Genomic DNA, 26,568 nt, shown 5'->3' with positions numbered 1-26,568 from the left:
CAGCAAATTAAACTGCTTTCTTCTTTGATGAGATTTTTTTCATCCTAGTCTCCTTGCTGCCATATTTTTTTTGTCCCCTTTATTTACTCATAATACAATGATAGGGCATTAGTTCATGATCTGGCCCAATATGTATTTGTCATACAAAATAATCTAAAATACAGAAATAACCATTTAATTGCTATTTTTATTTATAGGTAGCTTACGATTTTTTATATTATTTACATACTTTACATCATTCTTTTCTTTCCATTTTTGATAAAAGCAGTATACTGGTACAAATCAACTGAGTGAGAAGAGGTTGTTTTGTTCATTTAGGATTATTCACAGATGCCTTCCAAAAAATACGTGTTTTGGAGATCCCTAATGACTCTTTTTTTCTGCTGAAATTTCAATTTGACTTCACTGTTGACTTGGTGACATCATGGTTTCTTTCAGTGTCTAAAATGATTAATAGATTTATTCTGCTTACATAGTCATGGTAAGTGGCAATGCAAAACTAAGTATGTCAAGTCATATACTTTGCTTTGCTTGTAGTAGTAGAGCTGGCAGTAGCAGAAGCAGTAGCTTGACTGCCTAAAAAGAGAGGGTCCAAACAAGCTACCTTGGCAGCAAAGAATGAATGAATGCAGTGAAGAACAGCAAATAGATTTGAAAATTCCAGCTCCTAAAAAGGAAAGAGAAATGAATCACATGATATAAAAATAAATTCCTTTAAAAAATTGATAATAACTAAATAACTAGATAATAGCTAGACTTTTTTTTCAAGTGCAATAAACTTAACTAGAATCAATTATATCTAATGTGTGGAAACTGTAGATGTTTTTACTGAATATGTAAATTTCATATGTATTTCAGATTTACTTCAAAACATGGTGGTCTAAGGGCTAGAATGACTAAGCATTTTTATTATCTGTTAAAGTCATTTCAATATTAATGAATACTATATAGAAATACATTTGGCCAGATTAAAATTTTATTCTTAATAAAGTACAAGTAAAGAGAAACATGAGAGTAGCTTAAAAAGTATTTTTATTTCCTTATGCACACTTCAAATGATAAATTTGGATTAGAATAATTTTAAAAATATTCTTCACTGTTTTCTAGAATAAGTTATTATCTGTCACAGGAAATTGAATATGAAATACTGAAAGCAAGAGGATATGAATGTTTATGACACTAGGAGCCAAACAGTTCCAGTCCAAAAAATAATCCATGCATTAATTTTAAATTTAATTTATTTTAATTGTTGTAATTAGTTGTTTAAAAAATCAACTTGAACCCACCAATTGGATTTTTAGAAATATGTATCCCGCTTGGATACTGAAGGAAATTTGTAGCCCACCTACCAGTGGCAGCCAAATGATATTTATTACAATGAAAACAGGAAAGTTCTTTCAAACCACAAATGATGTCAGACTAACTGTAAAATCATGAGGTAATATGAAGGATAGAGTTTTAAAAGCTGTCAGAAATATTTTTACGAAAAACCATCAATAGTCCAATTAAAATATTTTAATTCCAAGAGAATTGAGAGAAGACATACACTTATGTGCTTAACAAAGTCTATATGTAAACTTATCACAAATAGGATAACTAGAGGGTAATAAATCATACAAAATTTCTGACAAAGTTGTTTCCATTTCATTACGTATTTGTAATAAAGGATACAGAATTACCATTGATATGCACATTACTGACTGTTTGCAATGTATACTATATGTGCCAATGGAAAATATTACAAAATATCCATTCAACAAATTCAACCAATAGAAAATATTCTAACATCTGTTATGTGCCAGGGATCTACTTAAATAAAATAATTCACTTTAGAAGTATTTTCTCAGGTCATGCAATAGGCGCACAATACAATACAATATAGATTCACAGTTATGTCAATATAGATAAAATTGCTATACTGTCTCCATAATTCTTTTCAACTTTTCAGTATTTCATCATCAGTTCCCTATGGCAGATCTTGATTTATTCCAGAGAAGAGCAAAGATTTGATTTAACTATTCTAATTTCCTGAAATATTTCCATCTAAAAGTGATTTTAGTTACTTCATCATAGTTATCTTAGAAGATTTATTGCTAACAATACACTTCATTGGCTCTATGATATATTACTGATCAGCTAGCAGGTTTACTCTTTCCTTAATTAAACCCTCAAATCCTCTGTTCACCTCTTCATTCTTTGTGCAAGCAGCTTATTTCACTTGCAGATTTTGAGTACTTACTGTGTCAACCCATATTAAGTCCACCAGATATGAAAAGAGTGGGAAAGTTTTAGAAAACATGAGATGTGCCTGTGTACTATTAAAAAGTAAAAAAACAACAAAAACCGTGCAACACACTCTTGGTAAAGAGGAGAGTATTGCTGAATATTGCTACTGGGCAAAAAATATAACAAATAACTCTTTGTCAAAAACAATTCCATCTCATCTTTTTTAAATTGGAGATATATCTTGGTTATCAAAAACAAATATCTAAATATACAGTAATTTGTGGAAATATTAATATTTTAAATTATTCTTATATTGTCATTTATGTAAATTATTTGATGTAGATTAAGACTTTAAAATTTTACACCTTCTTTCAGGTAAATGAGTGTTAGACAGGAAATAATAGGTAATTAGAAGATAAAGCAGTGGGCAGAGATGTGTTCACGTTTGGCCCTTGATTCCAATGTCAGCTCATCTGTCCTCTGCCTCAGTGGCCAACTTTGGAAATCATATCCACTCATAGGCTTCAGTTATCACTTTTACATAAGCTAGTACCATTCTCTTACTCATTTCTGATGTGAATCCTAGACCTACATGCCCATCTATCTATTGAGCAGCCACAGATGACTTCCACCAACTTATTTACTATCTCCTTGTAATAAAGCTCTGCTGATCCCAGGAATCTCTCTAAATGTAAGTTCTCTTCAAAATTTAATCACTTTTTAATCAATATTTATTGAGTGCTTACTATGCATCTAGTCTTTTTGTTTGTTGTTGCTTTGTTTCTAGTGAAAAGATAGAGTCGTGAGCAAACAACAGACAAAAATTAGTTCTGGTGGGACTTACCTCCTAATGGCAGGAGACAAAGTAAAAGAACATAAATAAATTAAATACAATATTTCTGAATATTACAATAAGTGCAGTCAAGAAAATAAAGGAGAGAAGAGAGCAAAGACTGTGGGAGGGACTGTGGGATGGGAACACACACATTGCTATGTGGGCAAAACCTGAAGGGCACAAAGGAGCAAATCATTTCAATGTTTGTGGGAAAAACATTCCAGGCAGAAGCGTAACTTCAAAGGTCCTAAGGTAGAGACATTCTAGGAAAGTCTGAGAAAAAGGAAATAATGTTATTATGGCTGGAATGGAATGATTAAGGAGTAATTAATAAGAAATGATGTCAAAAAAAAACACAAGCTAAAACTTACAGTGTTGTATGGATGCTTTATGACTTTTACTCTGAGTGACATAGAAAACCATTGGAGATCTTTGAGCAGAGAAGCGACAAGGATTGACATAAGTCTTAAAATGATAATTCTGGCTACACTATTGAGAATGAGCTGTTGGGGAATAAGACTGAAAGAAAGGAGAGAGCTTAAAAAATTTTTCAATAAAAAAAGGGGTGAGATTTGAAAGTAAAATTAAGTCAAGAATGATTCAAAGATCTTTAGTTGAGCAACTGGAGGGAGCGAGTTATCACTTACTAAAGTGGAGGGATTGTGGGAAGAGCAGGTTTGGCACGAAGCATCAAAATTTTGGTTTTAAACATGTTAAGTTTGAGAGAAAATTAGACGTACAAGGGGTAAATAGATAGCTGTATACATTAATATAGGTTTAAGGGAAAAATCAGGTTGGGTATAAAACTTTAGGATCTGTCAGCATGTAGATGACAGATAAAGCTGTGGTCTGAATGAATAGATCAAGATGTGGAAGGTATGTAGACAAAAGTATTAAAGTCTTATCCCTGGGATGCTAAAATATAAAAATGTAGGAAAGAAGCAGCAAAGAAAAGAGAACAGTAGTTGCTGAGGAAGTGATAGAGAAAAACAGATTCTGGTTAAATGACAACTGGAAATCAACCATTGGATTTAGCAACTTGAAGATCAGCTTTATCCTTAATAATAGAAGTTTTTATGGAAAAGTGGAAGCAAAAGATTCATAGAAATGAGTTCATAAGTAATTGGGTGGAAAGGAATTAGAGAAGGAGTACAGATAACAACCCTTTAGAGGAGTCCTGATATTTTTCCCCCTAAACAAGCAAAGAAATGGTTCAACAGATGAAATCAAGAATTCCTTTTGGCTGGCCTGGTGATGTAACAGTTAAGTTCATGCACTCTGTTTCAGTGGCCCAGGGTTCGCTGTTTCAGATCCAGGCACAGACCTATGCACCCTTATCAAGCCACACCATGGCAGGCATCCCACATATAAAGTAGAGGAAGATGGGCACAGATGTTAGCTGAGGGACAATCTTCCTCAGCAAAAAGAGGAGGCTTGGTGGTGGATGTTAGCTCAGGGCTAACCTTCCTCAAAAAAGGGGGGGGCAGAGAAGAATGTTCTTTCCAATGTTTAAGAAATTAGATAACACATTAGACCACATGGACTTAACAGATTTATACAGAACTTTCCACACAAAGGCAACAGAATAAACACTCCTGTCAAGTGCACAAGGAACATTCTCCAGGATAAATCATAGATTCAGTCACAAAACAAATCTTAATAAGTTTAAGATTGAAACATATCAAGCATTTTTCTGACCACAGTGGTATGAAACTAAAAATCAATTACAAGAAGAAAACTGAAAATTCACAAATATGTGGAATTTAAACAACATGCCACTGAACAACCAACAGATCAATAAATAAATTGAAAGAGAAATTAAAAAATACCTTTAGAAAAATTAAAATGGAACTACAACACACCAAAACTCAGGGGATGCAGCAAAAACAGTTCTAAGAGGAAGGTTCATAGTGATATATATTTACCCTGAGAAAAAAGAAAAACCTCAAACCAATAACCTAGCTTTATACTTCAAGGAACTAGAAAAGGAAGAATGAACAAAACCTAAAGTTAGTAGAAGAAAGGAAATAACAAAGATTAGGGAAGAAATAAATGAAATAGAGAATAAAAAGACAATAGAAAGATCAATAAAACTAAGAGCTGGTTCTTTATAAAAGTTAAACAAAATTGACAATCCTTTGACTAGACTCACCAACAGAAAAAGAGAGAGGACTCAAAAAATAAACTCAGAAATGAAAAAGAAGACATGACGGCTGATATCACAGAAATACAAGGATACTACTACAAACAATTATTTGCCAAAAGATTGGACAACTTGTAAGAAATGGATAAATTTCTACAAACACATAACTTTCCAAGGTTGAATCATGAAGAAATAGAAAATCTGAATGACCATTTCCTAGTAAGGAGATTGAATGATTAATCAAAAAGCTCCCAACAAATGAAAATTCAGGACCAGGTGTCTTCACTGGTGAATTCTACCAAGCATTGAAAGAAGAATTAATATTAATCTTTCTCAAAATCTTCCAAAAATAGGAGGGCACACTTCCAAACTCATTACTCTAATACCAAAGCCAGACAAGGCCAACACAAAAAAAGAAAATTACAGCCCAATATCCCTAATAAACATAGATGCAAAAATCCTCAACAAAATATTATCAAACTGAATTCAACAAGACAATAAAAGGATCATGTAACATGATCATGTGAAATTGATTCCAGGGATGCAAGGATGGTTGTTCAGCATTCACAAATTAAACAACACAATACACCACATTAACAAAATGAAGACAATAAAAATCAAATGATCATCTTAATAGATGTGGAAAATCATTTGACAAAATTCAACGTTATGCTAAAAACTCTCAAGAAAGTAGGTTTAAGTGGATCATAACACAACATAATAAAGGCCATATATGACAAGCCCACAGCTAACATCATACTCAATATTGAAGAGCTGGAGGCTTTTCCTCTAAGACCAGGAACAAAACAAGGATGCCCACTCTCACCACTTATATTCAACATAGTATTAGATCCTATCCACAGCAATTAGACAAGAAAAAGAAATAAAAGGCATCCAACGGTAAAGGAAGAGATAAAACTATTGCCAGATGACATGAGACTATAGAGAAACCGTACAGACTCCACAAAAACATTGTTAGAACTAATAAATGAATTCAGGAAAGTTGTAGGATACAAAATCAACATCCAAAATTCTATTGTGTTTCTATGCATTAATGATGAACTAACAGAAAACAATCCAATTTACAATTGTATCAACTAGAATAAAACACTCAGGAATAAATTTAGCCAAGGAGGAGAAAGACAAGTACACTGAAAACTATAAGCTGTTGATGAAAGAAACTGAAGAAGACACAAATAAAAGGTAAGATTTTATATGCTCATGGATTGGAAGAATTAATGTTAAAATGTCCATACTACCCAAAGCAACCTACAGATTTAATGCAATTCCTATCAAAATTCCAAGGGCATGTTTACGGAAATAGAATGAAGAATCCTAACATTTGAATGGTATCACAAAAGACCCTAAACAGACAAAGGAATCTTGAGAAAGAACAAAGCTGGAGGCATCATGCTCCCTGATATCAAACTTTAATATAAACCTTGAAAAATCAAAACAGTACAGTATTGGCATAAAAACAGACACATAGAAAAATGGAGCAGAACACAGAGCCCAGAAATAAACCTACAAATATGTGATTAATTTACAGTAAAGCAGCCAAGAATATACAGTGAGGAATGGACAGTCTCTTCAATAAATAGTGTTGGGAAAACTAGCCAACCACATCCAGAAGAATGAAACCAGAACACTATCCTTACCATACACAAAAAATAACTCAAAATAGATTAAAGACTTGAATGTAAGACCTGAAACCATAAAACTCCTAGAAGAATACATAGGCAATAAGCTCCTTGACATCAGTCTTGGTGATGATTTTTTGGATCTGACGCCAAAAGCAAAGGCAACAAAATAAAAAATAAACAAATGGGACTATATCAAACTAAAAATCTTCCGCACAAAAAATAAAATCATTGATAAAATGAAAAGGCAATCTACCTAATGGAAGAAACTATTTGCAAATCAAAAATCTAATAAAGGGTTAATATCCAAAATATATAAAGAACTCATACAACTTAATAGTGACAAAACAAGAAATCCAATTAAAAAGTATGTGGAAGATTTGAATAGACATTTTTTAAAAGACATACAGATGGACAACAGGTACATGAAAAGAGGCTGAACATCACTAATCATCAAGGAAATGCAAATCAAAATTATACTTCAATAAAAAAGGCCATTTTACCATCCTTTAAACTTTAAAAATAAATATTAAAATTTTAATTCATATTTTATCACATATATTTTTAAACTATGTACAGTAAAAGTAAGTGTCCAAATTTAAAAATTCAAAGAAAGAATATAAAGTTTAATAAAAATATCTAAAGTATTTTTCTTGAGGATATCACATGGTTGGATGTTTTTTAAACTTTATTTTTTAATCTCTGCCTTTTGTAATATTTAATCTATTTACTTTAGATGTAATTTTACAAAATAAAATTTATGTCTATTGTTTGCTATTTGTTCACTATATATCTTAGTCTTTTTTATTTCTTTATTCTTCCATTACTGCCTCTTTTATGTGTAGTTCATATCAACAAATTTAATTTCAATAGTATTCAAAAAATTGTTCCAATATACCTCTCTTACCTCTCCCTTCCTTTATGCTATTGCTATACATATTACATCTTTGTAAATTACAATACCAGTGACACAGTTTCATAATTATTTATGTACTTGTCTTTTAATCAGTTAGAAGAATTACAAAGATGTATTTATGCTGTCAATTATATTAATTATGTACTTACCTTTAACTGTTAAAGAATTAAAGAAATCTTAATTTCTTAATGTGGATTCAAGTTACTGTCCTTTCATTTTATTCTGAAGAACACTATTTAGTATTTCCTGTAGTGCAGATTTCTAGTGGCAAATTCTTTTATTGTTGTCTAATCTAGTAATGGCTTAATTTCTTCTTTTTTTTTTTTTTTTGTTGCTTGAGGAAGATTAGCCCTGAGCTAACATCCATGCCAGTCTTCCTCCACTTTGCATGCAGGATCTGGAATGCCTCCACAGCGTGGCTGATGAATAGAGTAGGCCCATGCCCAGGATCCCAACCCCTGAACCTGGGCCACTGAAGCAGAGTGTGCAGAACTTTAACCACTCAGCCACAGGGCCAGCCCTTTCTTCTTCATTTTTGAAGGAGAATTTAGCTGGATAAAGAACTCTTGTCTGACAATCTTTATTTCAGCTCTGAAATATGTCATTCCAATGCCATCTAGCCTCCATGGTTTATTACGAGAAATCATCTGTTTCCCTTATTAGTGATGCCATGTATGGTTTTAGCCATTTTTCTCTTGCTACTTTCAAGATTCTCTGTTTTGAGCTTTTGGAAGTTCAATCATGATGTTTGTTTCTTCTTGTGTTTATCTCCCTTAGAATTCACTGAGCTCCTGGGATGTGTACGTTAATGTTTTTCATCAAATTTGAGAAGTTTCAGTCATTTTATTTCTTTAAGTATTCTTTCTGCCCTTTCTCTGCTCTCCTAAGATTCTCATTATGCATATGATGGTACACACCATGCTGTCACAAGTTTCTGATGATGTGCTCATTTTATTCATTTATTGTTTCACTGTTCCTTAGACTGGATAATCTCAACTGATCTGTTGAGATTGAGATGTATTCAACTCATCAAGTTCTCTCATTCTTTCTTCTCAAATTCAAATCTGTTGTTTAATTCCTCTATAGAATCTTTTATTCCAGTTATTGCACTTTTAAACTACAGGGTTTCATTTGATTCTGTTTATTATTTCTATTTACTCATTGACATTCTCCATTTAATGAGACTTGTCATACTTTTACTTCTTTGGGCATGGCTTGCTTGAGTCCTTTGAACATACATGCAGCAGACAATTAAAAGTTTTTGTCTAGTAAGTCCAACAGCTGGACTTCCTCAGGGAAAGTTCCTACTGACAGCTTATTTTCTCATATAAAGACCAAAATTTTCTGATTCTTTGAATGTATCACAGTTTTTGTTTAAAATTGAACATTTCAAATAATATACTTTAGATATCAGATTCTCATCCCTCCCGTAGGGTCTGCTATTGTCACAGTTTGTTATTTTGTTGTTTTTCCCCTGCAACTCCCTCTTATTTCTTAGTGACCTTCCTGGAGAAATTCGTACTTCTGTAAAGCCTATATCTCTTGTCCATGTGATCAGTAGAGTCTCTGCTTGTTTAGCTTAGTGGTCACCCAATGATTTGAGACATACTTTCTTAAATAACTTGAAGCAATTGCTTCCAACTTTTCCATGGGGACTTGTGTGTATTTCTTGATATTCCTTCAATGGTCTGGCAGTTTACAACTCTTTCTAAGCCTTTACTTCCTTCTTTCACAGGGTCATAAGAGCAGCTGTAGCTGAGACATTATCACATCTTTCCCTCAGGGTCACACAGCCCTGGACTTCCATGTGTCCTCCTAGGCTGACAGGAATATATTGGAGTTTTTCAAAGACCATTATGGATATCTCATTTCTCAGATCTTTATAAGTTTTTCTGTAGCTTGTTTGCCATACCGGTATCAGTAACTCAGAGAGCTATAATCTTAAACATTTGCTGCTAATTGTTTTCAGTAAATACCTTGGGGTAGGGCTTTTCCCAATGAGTAAGGTCTGAGTAGTGTCAGGTAATGACAAGCACTGCAAATGGGCTTTCCAAGGAGTTTCCAGATTGAATAATTACAATTATTTGTAATTTTCAGCTTCTGGACTCCTAGTTTTCACAGCTAATGTTTTCTAGGCTGCTCATTTTCAAGGGGATAATGGAACTCTGGAGACGATGATAGGAATAGGGCAAATTAAAATTCCACAAAGCTCTCTGTTCTTACCATAATTCACTTCTTTGTTTTGTTTTTAATAAATATTCTACAGTTATTGAAAACATTTGGTTAACTTCCAGAGTTAGAAAAAGTCAATTCTCATAATTTTGACCATTTTCTCATTGCTTTTCCAAAAATACAATTTCAGAAGACCTTATTTTGCCATTGTGAAAATTCAACCCACATTCACATTTGATTTTTTAAAATGCCTTAAGGTACAGTGATTTGCAAAAATGATATGGTAAATAAATATCAATTCATTTGCATTGCAATGTTTATTGGCATAGACCAGATTCCAAGCTATTGTTTGTGGATCCTTCCATTTTACTCTCTTCATCTATATTATGGGTTGCTAAGAACAACAGCTTATAACTCTTTGTGATTTGGGTTATTGGTTTATTATTTATCTCTATCTCTTGACTTCCATTACAGGGCTTGATAAATAAAAATAGAAACTCATTTAATTGCCAATTTGTACTAAACTGTTTATTTTCAGTCTCTTAAGTACTTCTAGGATCTTGATATAATGTAATCTTGTTTAATAATGTCTTGTGTCATTCCTTCAAGTTAATTTAAAGAAAATAAGATATATATGTAACAAAAAACTGAAAAACAGAGTAAGTTCCCCCAACTCCTGTGTAAATCCCCATGACTTTCCTTAGTATTTCTGACACTTTTTCTACAACCCAAAGGTTAATTATTATTTGGAACTTTTCATCTTCTAACACCTTTAGCAACTCAAGCAATCATGTTCACTCAAACTATGTTTCTTGTTAAATAAGCTCTGGTTATAATGCATTTGCCTTGTAACTGAGAATGTACATCTTTAATATTAAAATAAAGCAAGTTTTATTAAAATTTATCTACTTATTATCACATGTGGCCAGATTTAAGTTCCTCCTCTAAACCATTTTACCACTTTTTAAGTCATTTTCAAAAGAAAAGAAGCATTGTAACAGCCTTCATATTGAACCACTTTTTCTGACCCATATTTCAAGGGCTGGCTCACCTTATCTTTTATTTATTTTATTGTAATATCTTTGCCATGTAAAAATTGTATATATGTAAGGTGTACAGCTTGATGTTTTGACAAATGTATACATTGTGAAAAGAGCATTGCAATCAAGCTAGTTAACATATCATCACCTCTATATAGCTACTACAGTGAGGAGTAGGGGGAGATTTTATTTAAGATCTATCCTCTTTGCAAATTTCAGGTATAAAATACATTATTGTCAACTATCGTCACCACACTATGCATTAGATCTCTATTCATCTTGCATAACTGAAACTTTGTACCCTTTGACCAGCATTATCTCATTTCCCCTTCTCCCCAGCCCCTGGTAACCACATTCTTCTCTCTGCTTCTACAAGGTTGACTACTGTAGATGCCACATATAAGTGAGATCATGCAGTATTTCTCTTTCTGTGTCTTCCTTATTTCACTTAGAGCAATGTCTTCCAGCTCCATCCATGTTGTCACAAACGGCATGATGTGCCTCTTTTTCAAAGTTGAATAATATCCCATTTTTTATACATACCACATTTATCCATTCATCCACTGATGTACATTTAGGTTGTTTCCATATCTCGGCTATTGTGAATAAAGCTGCAATGAACATGGGAGTACAGATATCTCATCAAGATACTGACTTGATTTCATTTGGAAATATATTCAGAAGCGGGATTGCTGGATATTTTGGTAAATCTATTTAATTTTTTGAAGAATGTCCATACTGTTTTCCATAACAGCTGTACTATTTTACATCCCACCAGCAGTGTACAAAGATTCTCTTTTCCCCACATCCTTGCCAATGTTGTTACCTCTTGTTTTTTTAATAATATCTATCCTAACAGATATGAGGTGACATTGTGGTTTTGATTTGCATTTTCCCAATGATAGTGATGTTAGACAGTTAAATTTCTTCTTTTCAGAAGTGTCTCTCATTAGGTATTTTTCCATTTCTTAATTGAGTTATTTGTATTTTTGTTATTTGAATTGAATGAGTTCCCTATATATTTTGGATATTAACTCATTATTGGATCTGGTATGAAAATATTTTCCCCATTCCATAGGTTGCTTTTTCATTTTTTTCAATAACTTTCTTTGTTGTGAGGAGCTTCTTAGTTTGAGGTAGTCCCACTTGTCTGTTTTCGTTTTTGTTGTCTATAATTTTGGTGTCATACCCAAAAAATTATTGCCAAGACCAATGTCATGAAGCTTTTTCCCTATGTTTTCTTCTAGAAGTTTTATGGTTTAAGGTTTTACATTTAACTATTTAATTCATTTTCAGTTGATTTTTATGTATGGTGTGAGATAGAGGTCCAGTTTCATTCTATTTGCATGCATATATCCAGTTTTCCCAGCATCATCTGTTGAAGAGCCTATAATTTCATTGTGTTTTGGGAACTCCTGTCAATGATCAGTTGACTAGTAATGTGTGAGTTTATTCCTGGAATCTCTGTTCTGTTCTATAGTCTAAATGCTTGTTTTTATACCAGCACCATACTGTTATGATTACTTTGTAATATAATTTGAACTTAGGAAATGTGATGTCTCCAGCTTTATTCTTCCTGCTCAAGATTGCTTTGGCTACTTTGGGTCTTTTTGTGATTCTGTATGAATTTAGAATTTTTGTTTTATTTCTGTAAAAAACCTCGTGATTTTGATAGGTAGTGGATTGAATCTATAGATTGATTTGGGTAGTAGGGATATTTTAACAATATTAATTCTTCTGTCATTAACATGGGGTGTCTTTCCATTTATTTGTGTCTTTTAAAATTTCCTTCATCAATGTTTTATACACTTCAGTGCACAAATCATTCACCTCTGTAAGTGAATTCGTAAGAATTTTTTTTCTTTTCGTTGCTATTGTGAATAGGACTGTTTTCTTAATTTCCCTTTCAGATAGTTAATGTTAGTGTATAGTGACACCACTGATTTTTAATGCTGATTTTGCATCCTGCAACTTTTCTGAAATTGTTTACTAGTTCTACCAACTTTTTGTGGAGTCTGTAGGGTTTTCTATAGGTATATGATCATATCAACTGAAAACAGAAATAATTTGACTTCTTTTCCTCAAATTTGGATGTCTTTTATTTACTTTTCTTGACTAATTGCCCTGGGTATAATACATGTTGAATAGTAATGACAAGAGTGGGTATCCTTGCTTTTTTCCAGGAGTTTTCCAAGGAGAAAAGTTTTAAAGTTTAGGAGAAACACTTTCAGTTTTTCCGCATTGATTATGATGTTAGCTGTGGGTTCTTCAAATGCAGCCTTATTACGTTGAGGTATGTTCCTTCTGTATCTATTTTGTTCAGAGTTTTTATCATGAAAGGATGCTGAATTTTGTAAAATGCTTTTCTGCCTCTATTGAGATGATATGTGCTTTTTAATCTTTTATTCTCTTAATGTGTTGTATCTCAATGCTTGATTTTCATTACATTGAATCCTCTTTGCATCCCAGGCATAAATGCCACATTATAGAGGTATATGATCTGTTTTTTTATCTGTAGTTTTTTTGTTTGTTTGAGGAAAAATAGCCCTGAGCTAACATCTGCCACCAATCCTCCTCTTTTTGCTCAGGAAGACTGGCCCTGAGCTAACATCCATGCCCATCTTCCTCTACTTTATCTGTGGGATGCCTGCCATAGCATGGCTTGACAAGCGGTGCCATATACACAACCGAGATCCGAACCAGCAAACCCTGGGCTGCCAAAGCGGAACGTGGGAACTTAACCACTGCACCACTGGGCTGGCCCCAGTATCATTTTAACATGTGTTGAATTCAATTTGCTAATATTTCACTGAGAATTTTTGCATCAATTTGCAACAGGGGTATTGGCCTGTAGTTTTCTTTTCTTGTGTTGTCTTCATCTAACTTTGGAACCTGGGTGATGCTGGCCTCATAAAATGATTTTAGGAATGTTTCTTCTTCTATTTTTTAGAGGAGTTTAAGAAATATTGCCATTAAGTCTTCTTTGAATGCTTGTTAGAATTCATCCATGTAGCCTTCTGGTCCTGGGTTTTTCTTTGTCAGGAGGTTTTTGATTACTGATGCAATCTGCTTGTTTGTTATTGGTCTGTTCAGAATTTTTATTGTCTTCTTGATTCAGTCTTCATAGGTTTTATGTCTCTAGGAATTTATCCATTTCTTCTAGGTTATCCAGTTGGTTGGTGTATAATTGTTCATAGTAGTCCTTTATGATCCTTTTTATTTCTATGTACATTGTAATTTTCCTCTTTCATTTCTAATTTTACTTGTTTGAATCTTCACTCTTTATCTCAATCTGAGTTTTTCATTTTTTTCTTTTCAAAATGACAGCTCTTAGTTTTATTGATTTTTTCTATTGTTTATTTGTTCTCGATTTCATTTATTTATGCTATAATTTTTATTAGTTCCTTCCTTCTGCTCTTTTGGATTAGTTTGATCTTCTTTTTCTAGCTCTTTGAGTTGTAAATTGTGAGACTGAGATCTTTCTTCTTTTTTTAATGTGGGAACTTCCTCTCAGTGTTGCTTTTACTGCCTCCTATAAGTTTTGGTAAGTTGTATTTTCATTTCCACTTGTCTCAAGGTATTTTGTGTGTGTGTATGAGGAAGATTCACTCTGAGCTAACATCTGTTGCCAATCCTCCTCTTTTTCTGCTTGAGGAAAATTAGCCTGGAACTAACATCTGTGCCAATCTTCCTCTACCTTGGATGTGGGATGTCTCCACAGCACAGCTGATGAGTGGAGTAGGTCCACACATAAGATCCAAATCTGCAAACGTGGGCCACCAAAGTGGAGCACACAGAACTTTAACTAGTTGGGCATGAGGCTGGTCCCTCCATTTGTCTCAAGGTAGTTTTTAAATTCCCTTCTAATTTCCTCTTTTACCCAATGGGTTTTCAAAAGTTTATTGTTTAGTTTCCACATATTTATAAATTATTCTGTTTTTCTTCTGTCATTGATTTCTCGTTTCATTCCAGTGTGGTCTGAGAAGATACTTGGTATAATTTCAAATTTCTTAATTTTGTTAAGACTTGTTTTGTGACCTAACATGATCTATTCTGGAGAATATTCTGTGCACTTGAGAAGAATCTGTATTTTGCTGCTATTAGATGAATATCCTGCATAATTAGATCCATTCGATCTATAATGTTATTCAAGTCAGATATTTCCTTATTGATTTTCTGGCTGAACGTTCTATTCTGCACTGAAATTAGGGTATTGAAGTCTCCTACTATTATTGTATTGCTTTCAATTTCTTCCTTCAGATCTGCCAATATTTGTTTATATATTAGGTGCTCTGATGTTGGGTACATATATACATTTAGAATTGTTATAGTTTCTTATTGAATTGACCTCTTTATCTTATATAATGCTCTTCTTTGTCTCTACAGAAAGTTTTTTACTTAAAGTCTATTTTGTCTGGTATAACTACAATATTGTTTTCCTGATTTCATTAAATTATCTGTGTTCTCTTGTAGCTCATTGAGCTTCTTTAGAACAGTTATTTGAAATTCTTTGTCAGGAATTTGTTGATACCCATTTCTTTGGTGTTGATCACTGGAAGTTTGTTCTGTTCCTTTGGTAGTGTCGTGTTTCCCTGATTTCTGTTGTTCATTGTTTCCTTGCTTTGGATTCTGTGCAGTTGAAGAAGCAGTCACTCATTCAGACTTTATGGATTGGCTTCAGTAATGAAAGGTATTCACCTGAGAAAGAGGGAGGGAGTGCAGGGGGCATTACCTGGGGAGTGTGTGGGAGTAAGCTTTTGCACCAAGTCTAGCAATTCACAGGACATCATGCGCAAGAGCATGTGGCATTTGGAGGAGGTGGGCAATGGCATGTAAGCTCTAGATCCTGGGATCCATATCCACAACTGTGTGGCCCTCAGTGGCAAAAACGTAAGAGTCTGCTGTGGCTGCAAGGTCTATTGGGGTCCTCAATGATACCTCTGTGTGCAGCAGCAAGTGTGTCTGGGCAGGTGGGGGCTGGGCCCTGTGGCATGCAGTGATAAGGGTTGAACGGGGCTAGCTGCAGGAACACAGGTGGCTGTGTGTGTTGTCCACAGGCATATGTTTGGTGGTTGGCTTGCCTCTTTTAATTTTGATGAGAAAAACATTTCTCCACTTTTTACTAATTTGTTTCCACTAAGTTATAGTTTTTTATTAGCAGCAGTCTTAACTTCAGAAATATATCATATCAAGACAGGATTTTGAAATGTAACACTTCATTAAATATAGTCTATCCCAGAATTTTCCAAAGAATTGCAAATTCCTCTCCATTCTGCTTTAATTCTTTGATATATGGGAGAACATAATGATGGCATATAAGTGAAATCTCTCAATGACCTTTCATAAATAATTCAACAACATGTCACATGAGTTGTTAATAAATGGGTATATTCTTCTGCCATCAATAGATTTGGAACGAGGATACATAAAGACAAAGTTTTAAGTATTATTTTTTCTACACAAACAGGATGTTTTATTTTTGACAGAAATATATGTAAAATATAGTCTTAAATCCCTTTAAAACAAACCCAGACTTGATAATTAGATCTTAAGTACTCAAATATTTCATTCATAATATGTCTGGTGAAAGCTTTGCATTTAAATGACAATTGATGTGCTTAAGCTATACAAAGCCTAGTGAAATTGTTTTAAATTATTATCCCCAAATCAGCAATAAGCAAAGTACAAAATAATAGGCATCATGAACTACTTAGTAAAACCTTGAAATACCATGAAAAACTATCTTAAGGGACTGGCCCTGTGGCACAGCAGTTAAGTTCACATGCTCTGCTTTGGCAGCCTGGGGTTCACTGGTTTGGATCCCAGGCATGGTCATATGCACTGCTTATCAAGCCATGCTGTGGCAGGCATCTCACATACAAACTAGAGAAAGATGGGCACAGATATTAGCTCAAGGCCAATTTTCTGCAGCTAAAAGAGGAGGATTGGCAGTGGATGTTAGCTCAGGGCTAATCTTCCTCAGGGAGGAAAAAATCTTAATATTAACATTTTTAGACATCATTCACAGTTACTGATTTGCTTACCTATATAAAGTCTGGTCAACAGGGATAAAAGGAAGAAATACAAAGGTTAACTTTGATAAATTGATGCTATTTAATATTTCCAGGATTAAAAATGTTCTGTTGGATAATAACTAATGGAGTGAAAGAAGGGGAGGCAAACAACTTTTTGTAATGCAGGCAGTGGCCTCTACCTGAAGTGCTCTTGGTTTACAATCTCTCCTTAAATAGAATCTATTGCAATTCATAATCCAACAGCAATTTAATTTTATTTTAGATTTAAAATTGAAGCTGAAAATAAAATGTTTAAATCTTAAATTAAGTTAAACTCATTTAAACCATGTAAATTCCTCTCATACTTTTTTTTTTTTTGTCTCCACTCTGATTCTGCAAAGGACTTTTATTTTTTTTTTATTTTTTTTAATTAATGTTATGATAGATTACAACCTTATGAGATTTCAGTTGTACATTATTGTTAGTCATGTTGTGGGTACACCACTTCCCCCTTTGGGCCCTCCCCCCACCCCCCTTTTCCCTGGTAACCACCGATCAGATCTCCTTGTCAATATATTAATTTCCACCTATGAGTGGAGTCATATAGAGTTCGTCTTTCTCTGACTGGCTTATTTCGCTTAACATAATACCCTCGAGGTCCATCCGCGTTGCTGCGAATGGGACACTATAACTCCTCAGTTAAGGGAAACAATAGAAAGAATAAACAAATGGGACTTCATCAGACTAAAGAGCTTCTTTAAGGCAAGGGAAAACAGGATTGAAACAAGAAAACAGCCCACTAATTGGGAAAAAATATTTACAAGCCACTTATCCGACAAAGGGTTAATCTCCATAATATACAAAGAACTCACACGGCTTAACAACAAAAAAACAAACAACCCGATCAAAAAATGGGCAGAGGACATGAACAGACATTTCTCAAAAGAAGATATGAATATGGCCAATAGACACATGAAAAGATGTTCATCATCGCTAATCATCAGGGAAATGCAAATCAAATCTACACTAAGATATCACCTTTCATACTTTTTACTCTTATGAAATCCACTGTTTTATTCAGTCAGATACACAGTAGAAAGAGAGTAGAACCACGAATTATATTGCAGAGAACTTATTTCACAAAATAGATGTATATAACTAGGTCCCTACCTGTGCAGAATCTTTCCCACCAGATTCTGTACAGCTATACGTACAGGAACCATGCCCATAATTAACATTTAATTGTCAGATTTTTGTTATATTTCTGTTACTATTTCATTGGGGTTGTGGAAGATGAGAAATCAAAAATCAGACTCACTATACCAATTATTTTTCTTTTAGAAGTGGCATTAATAATACTTTAAAAATAATATAGTTATACTTTGGGGATGATGGAGGAGGAGTACTTTTCCCTTTTATTCCCCCTAAGTATAATAAAAAAGCCTTGGACATCATTCTAGAAAACAAGCATAAAGAGGGAGAGAAGAAGGCCAGCAGGCTAAGGATCTAGAGACACCAGGACATGAGGAACAACATCATGGTGAGTTCTCTGGGTTTTTCTTTTTGCATCATATATTGCAAAAAAGACAGTAGAGAGGCTGGGAACCCATAAATGCAAATGAGTGCAGACAAAAAAACACAAAACTCGAGAGAACTTTACTATCTCTAGCCATGTGACCTGAAAATAGACAGTCTGGAAAGGCAGAAGACTTGTATACACTAATTACTTTATTCTAGCCAAATGCTACAGAAAAACTGTGGCCTCACTCAACTCCCACCAACAAGGTCCTAGTAAGAAGCCTAGACTTCTACTCTTTCCAAGCTGAAATGAGATCATATCCTGGGCCGTAAAGAAAATGTCACCTAATCAGAAAAAAAAAAAATAAAAAGAAGTGAAACCATACAGAGCATGTTCTCTGAGCAACTGGATCAGATTGTATATCAATTCTAGAAATATAACAGGAAAATCCCCCAAACTTGGAAACTAGACATCATATTTCTAAAAAAAAAAAATCCATCTGTCAAAGAGGAAGCCCTAAGGGAAATTAAAAACAAGCAGAATCGAACGAAAATAGAAATACAGCATATCAAAATTTGTGGGATGTAGCAAACGCAGTACTATGAAAGAAATTATAGCACTAAATGCATATGATAGAGACAAGAAAGCTTCAAATCAAGAATCTAAAATTTCACCTGTGAAATTAGAGAAAGACAAGCAATGTAAAACCAAAGCAACCAAAAATAAGCAAATAATAAAAATAAGAGCAGAATTTATTAAATTGCTTATAGAACACAATAGAGAAAATCAATGAGAAAATAATCCTGATTCTTTGAAAAATCTCTAGCAAGGCTAACATAGAAAAATAGAGAGAAGGCACTAATTAGTAATATCAGAAATGAAATGGGATATCATTACAGAATCTGCTGATTTCAAAGTGCGAATATGGAAACACCACAAAAAAGTCTACACACATAAATTTGACAACTTAGATGAAACTGATCAATACCTTGAAAAGTAAAAATTACTAGAACTCATCTGATAAGAAGTAAATAATTTGAATAGTTGTCTATTCAGTTAGCTGAATTCACAATTTAAAAATATCCCAAAAATGAAACCTAGTGGCCCAGATGGTTTCACTAGAGAACTCTACCAAACCTTCAAAGAAGAATCAAGAATTCTGTACAATATCTTCCAGAAAATAGAAGAAGAGAGAACATTCTCAACTGATTTTCTAAAGCCAGTTTCATCCTGATACAAAAACCAGTTAGGAATAGTACCAAGAAAAAAATAAATAAATAAAACCTACAGACTAACACCTCTAATAGATATAAAGGCAAAACTACTTAAAAAATTTTTAACAAATATAATTCAGCAATATATGTAAAGAATTACACATCACTATTAAGTAGGGTTTATTCCAAGAATGCAAGACTGGTTCAATATTTGAAAATGAGTTTTTACATTTTGCTGTTTAACAAGCAAGACATCACCTGATAGCCATTCATAACAAAACCTTTCAGAAAAATAGAAATAGAGGGGAATTCATTCAACTTGAGAAAAAATTTCTATTAAAGCTCTAAAGCTAACACCATATTTAATGGTGAAAGACTAAATGTTTTCCCTTAAAATAAGGAATGAATGAAGAATGTCCACACTGACCATTGTAATTTAACATAGAAATTAAATTTGTAGCCAACACAATAGACATGAAAATGAAAGTAAAGTGATATAGATATGAAAAAATATATATATATATCTGCCCTCATTTGCTGTTTTAATGACTTGTGTAGGTGAACCCAAGGAATCTTGAAAACAAAAATGGGGGCCGGCCTGGTGGTGCAGCGGTTAAGTTCACATGTTCCGCTTCTCGGCGGGCCGGGGTTCGCCAGTTTGGATCCCGGGTGCGGACATGGCACCGCTTGGCAAAAGCCATGCTGTGGTAGGCATCCCATGTATAAAGTAGAGGAGGATGGGCATGGATGTTAGCTCAGGGACAGTCTTCCTCAGCAAAAAGAGGAGGATTGGCAGTTGTTAGCTCAGGGCTAATCTTCCTCAAAAAAAAAAAAATGATATTTTTCAAGATCTATGGACTAAAAGATAATGCTCTCAGGGCCGGCCTGCTGGTGTAGTAATTAAGTTTGTGTGCTCAACTTTGGCAGCCTGGGGTTCACCAGTTTGGATCCTGGGTGTGGACCTACACACCGCTCATCAAGCCATGCTGAGGTGACATCCCACATAGAAGAACTAAAAGGATGTACAACTAGGATATTCAACTATGTACTGGGACTTTGAGAAGGAAAAAAAAGAGGAAGATTGGCAACAGATGTTAGCTCAGGGCTAATCTTCCTTACCAAAAAGTATAGAAAAATGTATATATGTATACAGTGCTGTCACTTGCTGAGTATTTTTGTTGTTTTACTAAGATTATTTTCCACTTAAGTTAAAATTTAATTAGACTGTTATTTATACTATGTAATTAAAAGTGTACAACTGTCAACTATCATAAACAACTATAAATGCAAAGCACTGTCCAATAAAATAATGGGTAAGGAATTTGGAATCAGTGGAGGGACAAAAACAACATTCCAAAAATACATTATGAAAATTGCTTAATGTTATTCTGATGTCTGCATTTCGCTTCAACGTATATCTACGCAAGATAGATTGATGGATGGATAGAGGGATGGATAGATAGATATGTGATAAAGAAGTATAGTAAAATGTAAATGATAGAATTTAGATAGTGTGCATATGGGTGTTTATTGTAAAATAATTTGAAATAGCTTGAAAATTTTCACAATAAAATATGCATTCATTCATCTTATTGAGTGCCTTCTATGTACCAGGCACCAGGGATATTTATTCCTTATATTTTCCCTGCAAGGTAGCAGTTGTAATTTGGTGATAAAATTGCCCAGGTAACATAGCTAGGCAATGGTAAAGAAGAGACTAATTCAAGGCAACCCAATTCTAATTTTCTTTCCACTGTGTCATATTGCCTATTCCCTGGTTTTAAAAAAGTGATGTTCTAACAGAGGAAATGTTGAATATTCAGACGACACCAACTTCAACCATAAGCCATCCTCATGATACATGAGTCCCATAAGTCCAGTCACGTGATACATGCTGGCATTGTCCTTACTGTTCTCCTGTGGTGGTACTTTTGAGGAATGCTCACAAGTTGCATTTATAAAAGTTATAAAGTAGTTACCAATTATACTAGTTTTAATTCTTACACGGTTTCCATGATGCCAGCAGTGGTGATACACGCCAGAATGGCTAAAGAGTTCTATAGACCTGGCCACCATTCAGATGGGTAGGCGCCATTTGTTGTTTAACAGTCTCCATATTTAATTCGCTATTTTCAGTGTTGCCCACAGACGTATTATGATTCCTCATTTTCTATGGGGAGATGGTGACTTTAAAGAAGTCTGGTAACTCACCAATTGTCATATCTTCTCATTATTTTTAAGATTGCTCTTCTCACTATTCCTAAATTGCTTCCTATAAGTTCAAGAAACATATTCAACAAATATCTTTTGAAACTACCTCTTAATGAATGAAATTATGAAACATTGCTTAAAAACACTCTAACAAGAATAAATGATATCTTAGAAGCTGACAGGTGACTAATAATTATAAAGTTTAAGTAAATATAATTAGCTGCATATATAATATATGCTACATTAAATTGAAGTCTAAATCCTATAATTAATAGTCATTTCATTGCATTTATCTTTTTTGCTTCAGGTTGTCAGCTAAGAATTTGTAAGCACACTAAAAAGTATTAGAAGAAAAGTAACATTAAATGCAATACCATTGTGAGCAACTAGTGGTTGAGGTTTTACATTAATTCTAAGAACACAGAACTGAAAATATTAGCATCATTTACCAGTGTTAGAATATGTCCTATGTTTTGAAAGGCTGAGATATCTACCAAAAGCTAATGAGAGATAATTTTGGACAATAGTAATGCATTTTTTTATAGTATCAGTAAAAGTCACTTTAAAGAGCAGTGTAAGTGGCTGGCACAAATGATTGATCAATGGTAGTCAAAGAGGAAAAGAGGAGGAGAAGAGGCAATAGATGGAGACAAGGCAGCTCCATAGACAGTTCTAATTTTAGGGAAGAGGCAACGATGGAAATGCAGATTTCAAAATTATGAGGAAAGTTAAATAAACAGAGTGGATAAAGTAACCAAGGTCTTTGCCTAAGCTGACAGGAGACAAGAAGAAGAGGAGATCAAGTGTAACAATGATTCTTTAGAAAAACGCAGCAGGAAAGAAACCAGCAAAAAGGAGCTGTATCCACAGTTCCCTCTTTAAACAACCTGCATCTTACTACCTACAGAAGAAGTAGTAAGATAATCCATAAACAAACATAAGACAGGAATGGGGCATCTCAGAGAGATTCAGACAAAAATCCAAGAAGAAAAGTTAAGAGAAAAGCATTAGCAGATGTATAAGCAAGAAAGGAGTCACCTTGTTAAAAGAATGAGAGTGTCTGACGTAAATATAGAGCAGTGTTACAAGAGACTTGCACTAAAATATCAGACAGGGCTACTACTTGAAAGGCTTTGAATGTTAGGCTCAGACTTCCCCCTCTGAATTTAAGTAAAGAATGGACCAAAATTATGGCAATTTTATTCAACAGTTGAAAAACTATAGTTGGGTTTCATTTTCATTGAATTAATTTTGCACTTTGGTATTTGTTATTTATCCTTTCCTCCACACTGGAATAAGATACTTATGATTTGTTTTAACTCAAACATTGCTATTGTGAATTTCATAGTAGGGTAATAGAAATAATTCACATTTTCAATATTTACAAAGATATATATTCCTAAAAATAAAAACAGTAAATCTTTCTGATGAATTAAAAACAGCATAGTTAATATATTTCCGAATACTGAACATCGGCATGAGACATAGCAAAAAGTCATTCATTTATTCATTTTACTTAACACAAAATAACAAGGGGAAAACATGAAATTAGTTGTAAGTAATTTAAGTGATGCCTTTCAGTGGAAATTTGCCATTAAAATTTTAAAGTGAATATATTTTTTTGGCTATCGGGATTATTCCAAGGTAAATAGAGACTATGTTTTTGCTCTTTTGGTTTTCCTAAATTTTCTCCAGTTTGCTTCTTAACTGGCAATAATGGCATTAGAGGTCAGCCGTGTGATGAATTTATTGGGTTTACCTTTGCTTCAATCTGTTTAGTATCTGGGTTCTGAAACAAAAATTTGATTTTGCTTTTGCCATCATCTGAAGAACCTTTCAGCTGAGAAAACTTATACCTCCAAAGTACAGCCTAAAGGGAAAAAAAGAAACATAGGCAAGTCAATGAAATTAATATCTGCATTCAAACCGAGAAATAGTCCTCTTTGAAGTGGTAAAAGTTAATCAAATTAAGTTAGTACTATATCCCAGATATTAAAAAGTAAATTAAAATATATTTATCAAAGGCTTTAAATTAGTATTTAATATGTCCCTTAATTTTCAGAAATAACTTTTGTACCCATGAAATAATTATTTAAAAATATATGCATATATAAATCAATTTGAGCATCTTGACTTATATCATCATGAAATAAGACCCAGCTCACTTATAACATATGTCTATGCCAATGAATAAGTAAAAACACTTACTATTCATTTCCTTCGTTTTAACATAAGAAGTGATGAGGTGATTTTAAACTGATAACTCTGTAGATTATTCTGTAGAACTTGCTCTTGAAGCTTAACCTAATAATCTGTAGCTTTGTTAACATGAAAGATCAGTCTGAATAAATAATTACAACAAAAACTTAAATGGTGCTCTCATGAGATTGAGCTAGAATAAGAACTATTGCCATCAATCCATAATATCAAAGTCTATATGATTATTTGATTAAAAGCCACCTTCCAATATTGCAGCAACAAGTTTAGATAGTATACAATCTAAATGAGAACTAAAACACTAATTAAAAAGTAACCATCAGCTTATTGTTTGAATATACAGTGATATGGAACCCCACCAACACATCCTAAGACTTTTATGTGAGTGGGAAGAGAAGAATTCTTTGAACTGTTGAGAAAAATTGAGAAGATAGTACAGAGAATTCTTATGTGCCAAACAACCAGTTTCCTTTATTATATCTAACTTTAATATGGTATATTTTCACAGTTAATAAACCAACATTATTTATTAATATTATTAACTAGAGTCTATTATTGATTTGAATTTCCTTAGTTGTAACCTACTGTCTTTTTCTGGTACAGGATTCCATCCAGGTTACCACATTACAGTTATTCATGGTGTTTTCTTAGGCTTTACTTGGCTGTGAAAATTTCTCAACTCCTTGTCAGACTGCCTTTCACAATAGAACAATACTGGAAAGGTATTTTGTAGAATGCCCCCTATTGGAATTTGCCCAATATTTCTTTCATGACTAAAGATTGCCAAAGAGTTTTTAGAAATGAAATAAGACACTGTAGTTTTAGTCAATAATCCCAATGTATACTTCTGAGAGGTTTCCATTAAGAGATATATTATGGTGGAGTGTATTGTGTGTTTATTAAACTTTGTTAGGTAGTGTTAATATGATTCAATAATTCATTTAACCATAAAGCTATGTGAAGAAAAGAATGATTTTCTATGTCAATTCCATTTCTTGTTACTCTATTATTTATTGAAGTATTTAATAACATTTTGTGTGGTTTCAATCTTTTAAAATTTATTACTACTTGGTTTGTGTCCCACCTTATGGTCTGTTCTGGAGAATGTTCTGTATGTGCTTGGGAGAAATGCATATTCTGTTTTTGTTGCAGAGACTGTTCTATGTATGTCTGTTAGATATGATTGATTATAGTTTTGTTCAGATTCTCTATTTCCTTATTGGGCTTCTGTTTGGTTGTTCATTCCATTATTGAAAGTAGGATATTGAAGCTTCCAACTATTGTTGTAGAATTGTCTGTTTCTCCCTCCATGTTGAGAGATTAACTAAGCTAATCCCTGGTATTGCTGCATTGGCCTCCATTTTGTTTGGTCAAGCAGCCTGTAGGCACCTTAAACTAACTAGCCCCTCATACAAGCACATGCCCTACATAGCTGTCACAGAGTCGCAAGCAAATTTAAGTCCTGATATGACTTCCCCAACAGCCCTTGTAATCAACTGCCTCCCAGTGCCTGTGTGCTGCATCCCTGAGATAAGACCCTCATGTGGATTACCAAAACCTCACTGTTTTGGTTTGAATTGACCAATCCGGCCCTAGCCCAGAAAGCTCAAGGCACTCCACCTGTAGACTCTAAAAAAGGCACGTGCCTTAGGTCTTGTCCCTCTCTCTGTGCTCTGCCTTGAGCCCCGATGTGGTCCTCAAAACATGTGTATCCTTCCTCCAGGACTTGTGAATAATAAACTTCTGTATTTTCAGTTTTTGTTGTGGTCTGTTGTTAAACAGAAGCTCGCCATCCGGCACCTCTTGCACCATTTAACAGATGTTAGTTTAACAAAATCATAACACTCTAATTCTGTCAAGGTTTGCTTAATATATTTTGAGGCTCTGATGTTTGCTGCATATAACTTTATAATTGTTATGTCTTCTTATTGAATTAATCCTTTTATCAATATGTAATGTTCTTCTTTGTCTCTTGTAGCAATGATTTAAAATTTATTTTTTCTTGTATTAGTTTAGCCACCCAGCCCTCTTTTAGTTAATATTTGTATGGAATATCTGTTTGCATAATTTTTCTTTCAATCCATTTGTGTATTTAGATCTAAAGTTAGATTCTTGTAGACAGCATTTAGTTGGATCATGTTTTCTACCCATTCTGTGGGGGAGGGAAAAGGGGAGCTATTGCTTAATAATTAGAGTTTCTGTTTAGGGTGGTGAAAGTTTTGGAAACATAATGGGAATTAATTAATGTCACAGAAGTGTACACTTAAAATGGCTAAAATGAGAAATTTTCTATTGTATATGTTTTACTGTAATAAAAAGGAAACTTTAAAAAATCATTCAGGAAACACCATATCTCCAGAATCCGTTCAAAGTAAATGCTAATTAAAAATTTCACACTTTAAAAGATATAATAAAATACAA

General features: G+C 33.6%; 1 protein-coding gene across 1 annotated transcript in view; it reads right to left on the bottom strand.

The window, feature by feature from the left end:
- Positions 1–508: 508 nt before the first annotated feature.
- Positions 509–26,568, bottom strand: part of SNTG1 (syntrophin gamma 1) — a 317,880-nt gene continuing 291,820 nt past the window's right edge. Inside the window, exons 16-17 of the mRNA XM_046642673.1 lie at positions 23,690–23,800; positions 509–667 (exon numbers count right to left, since the gene is read on the bottom strand). Coding sequence (XP_046498629.1) covers positions 509–667; positions 23,690–23,800 — 270 coding nt within the window. The remainder of the gene's footprint in view (positions 668–23,689; positions 23,801–26,568) is intronic.

This window comes from Equus quagga, chromosome 16 (genome assembly GCF_021613505.1).
Source record: "Equus quagga isolate Etosha38 chromosome 16, UCLA_HA_Equagga_1.0, whole genome shotgun sequence".
Taxonomy (NCBI): Eukaryota; Metazoa; Chordata; class Mammalia; order Perissodactyla; family Equidae; genus Equus; species Equus quagga.
Note: the sequence above shows the minus strand (reverse complement) of the source record. Positions and strands in the feature narration are given on the sequence as shown.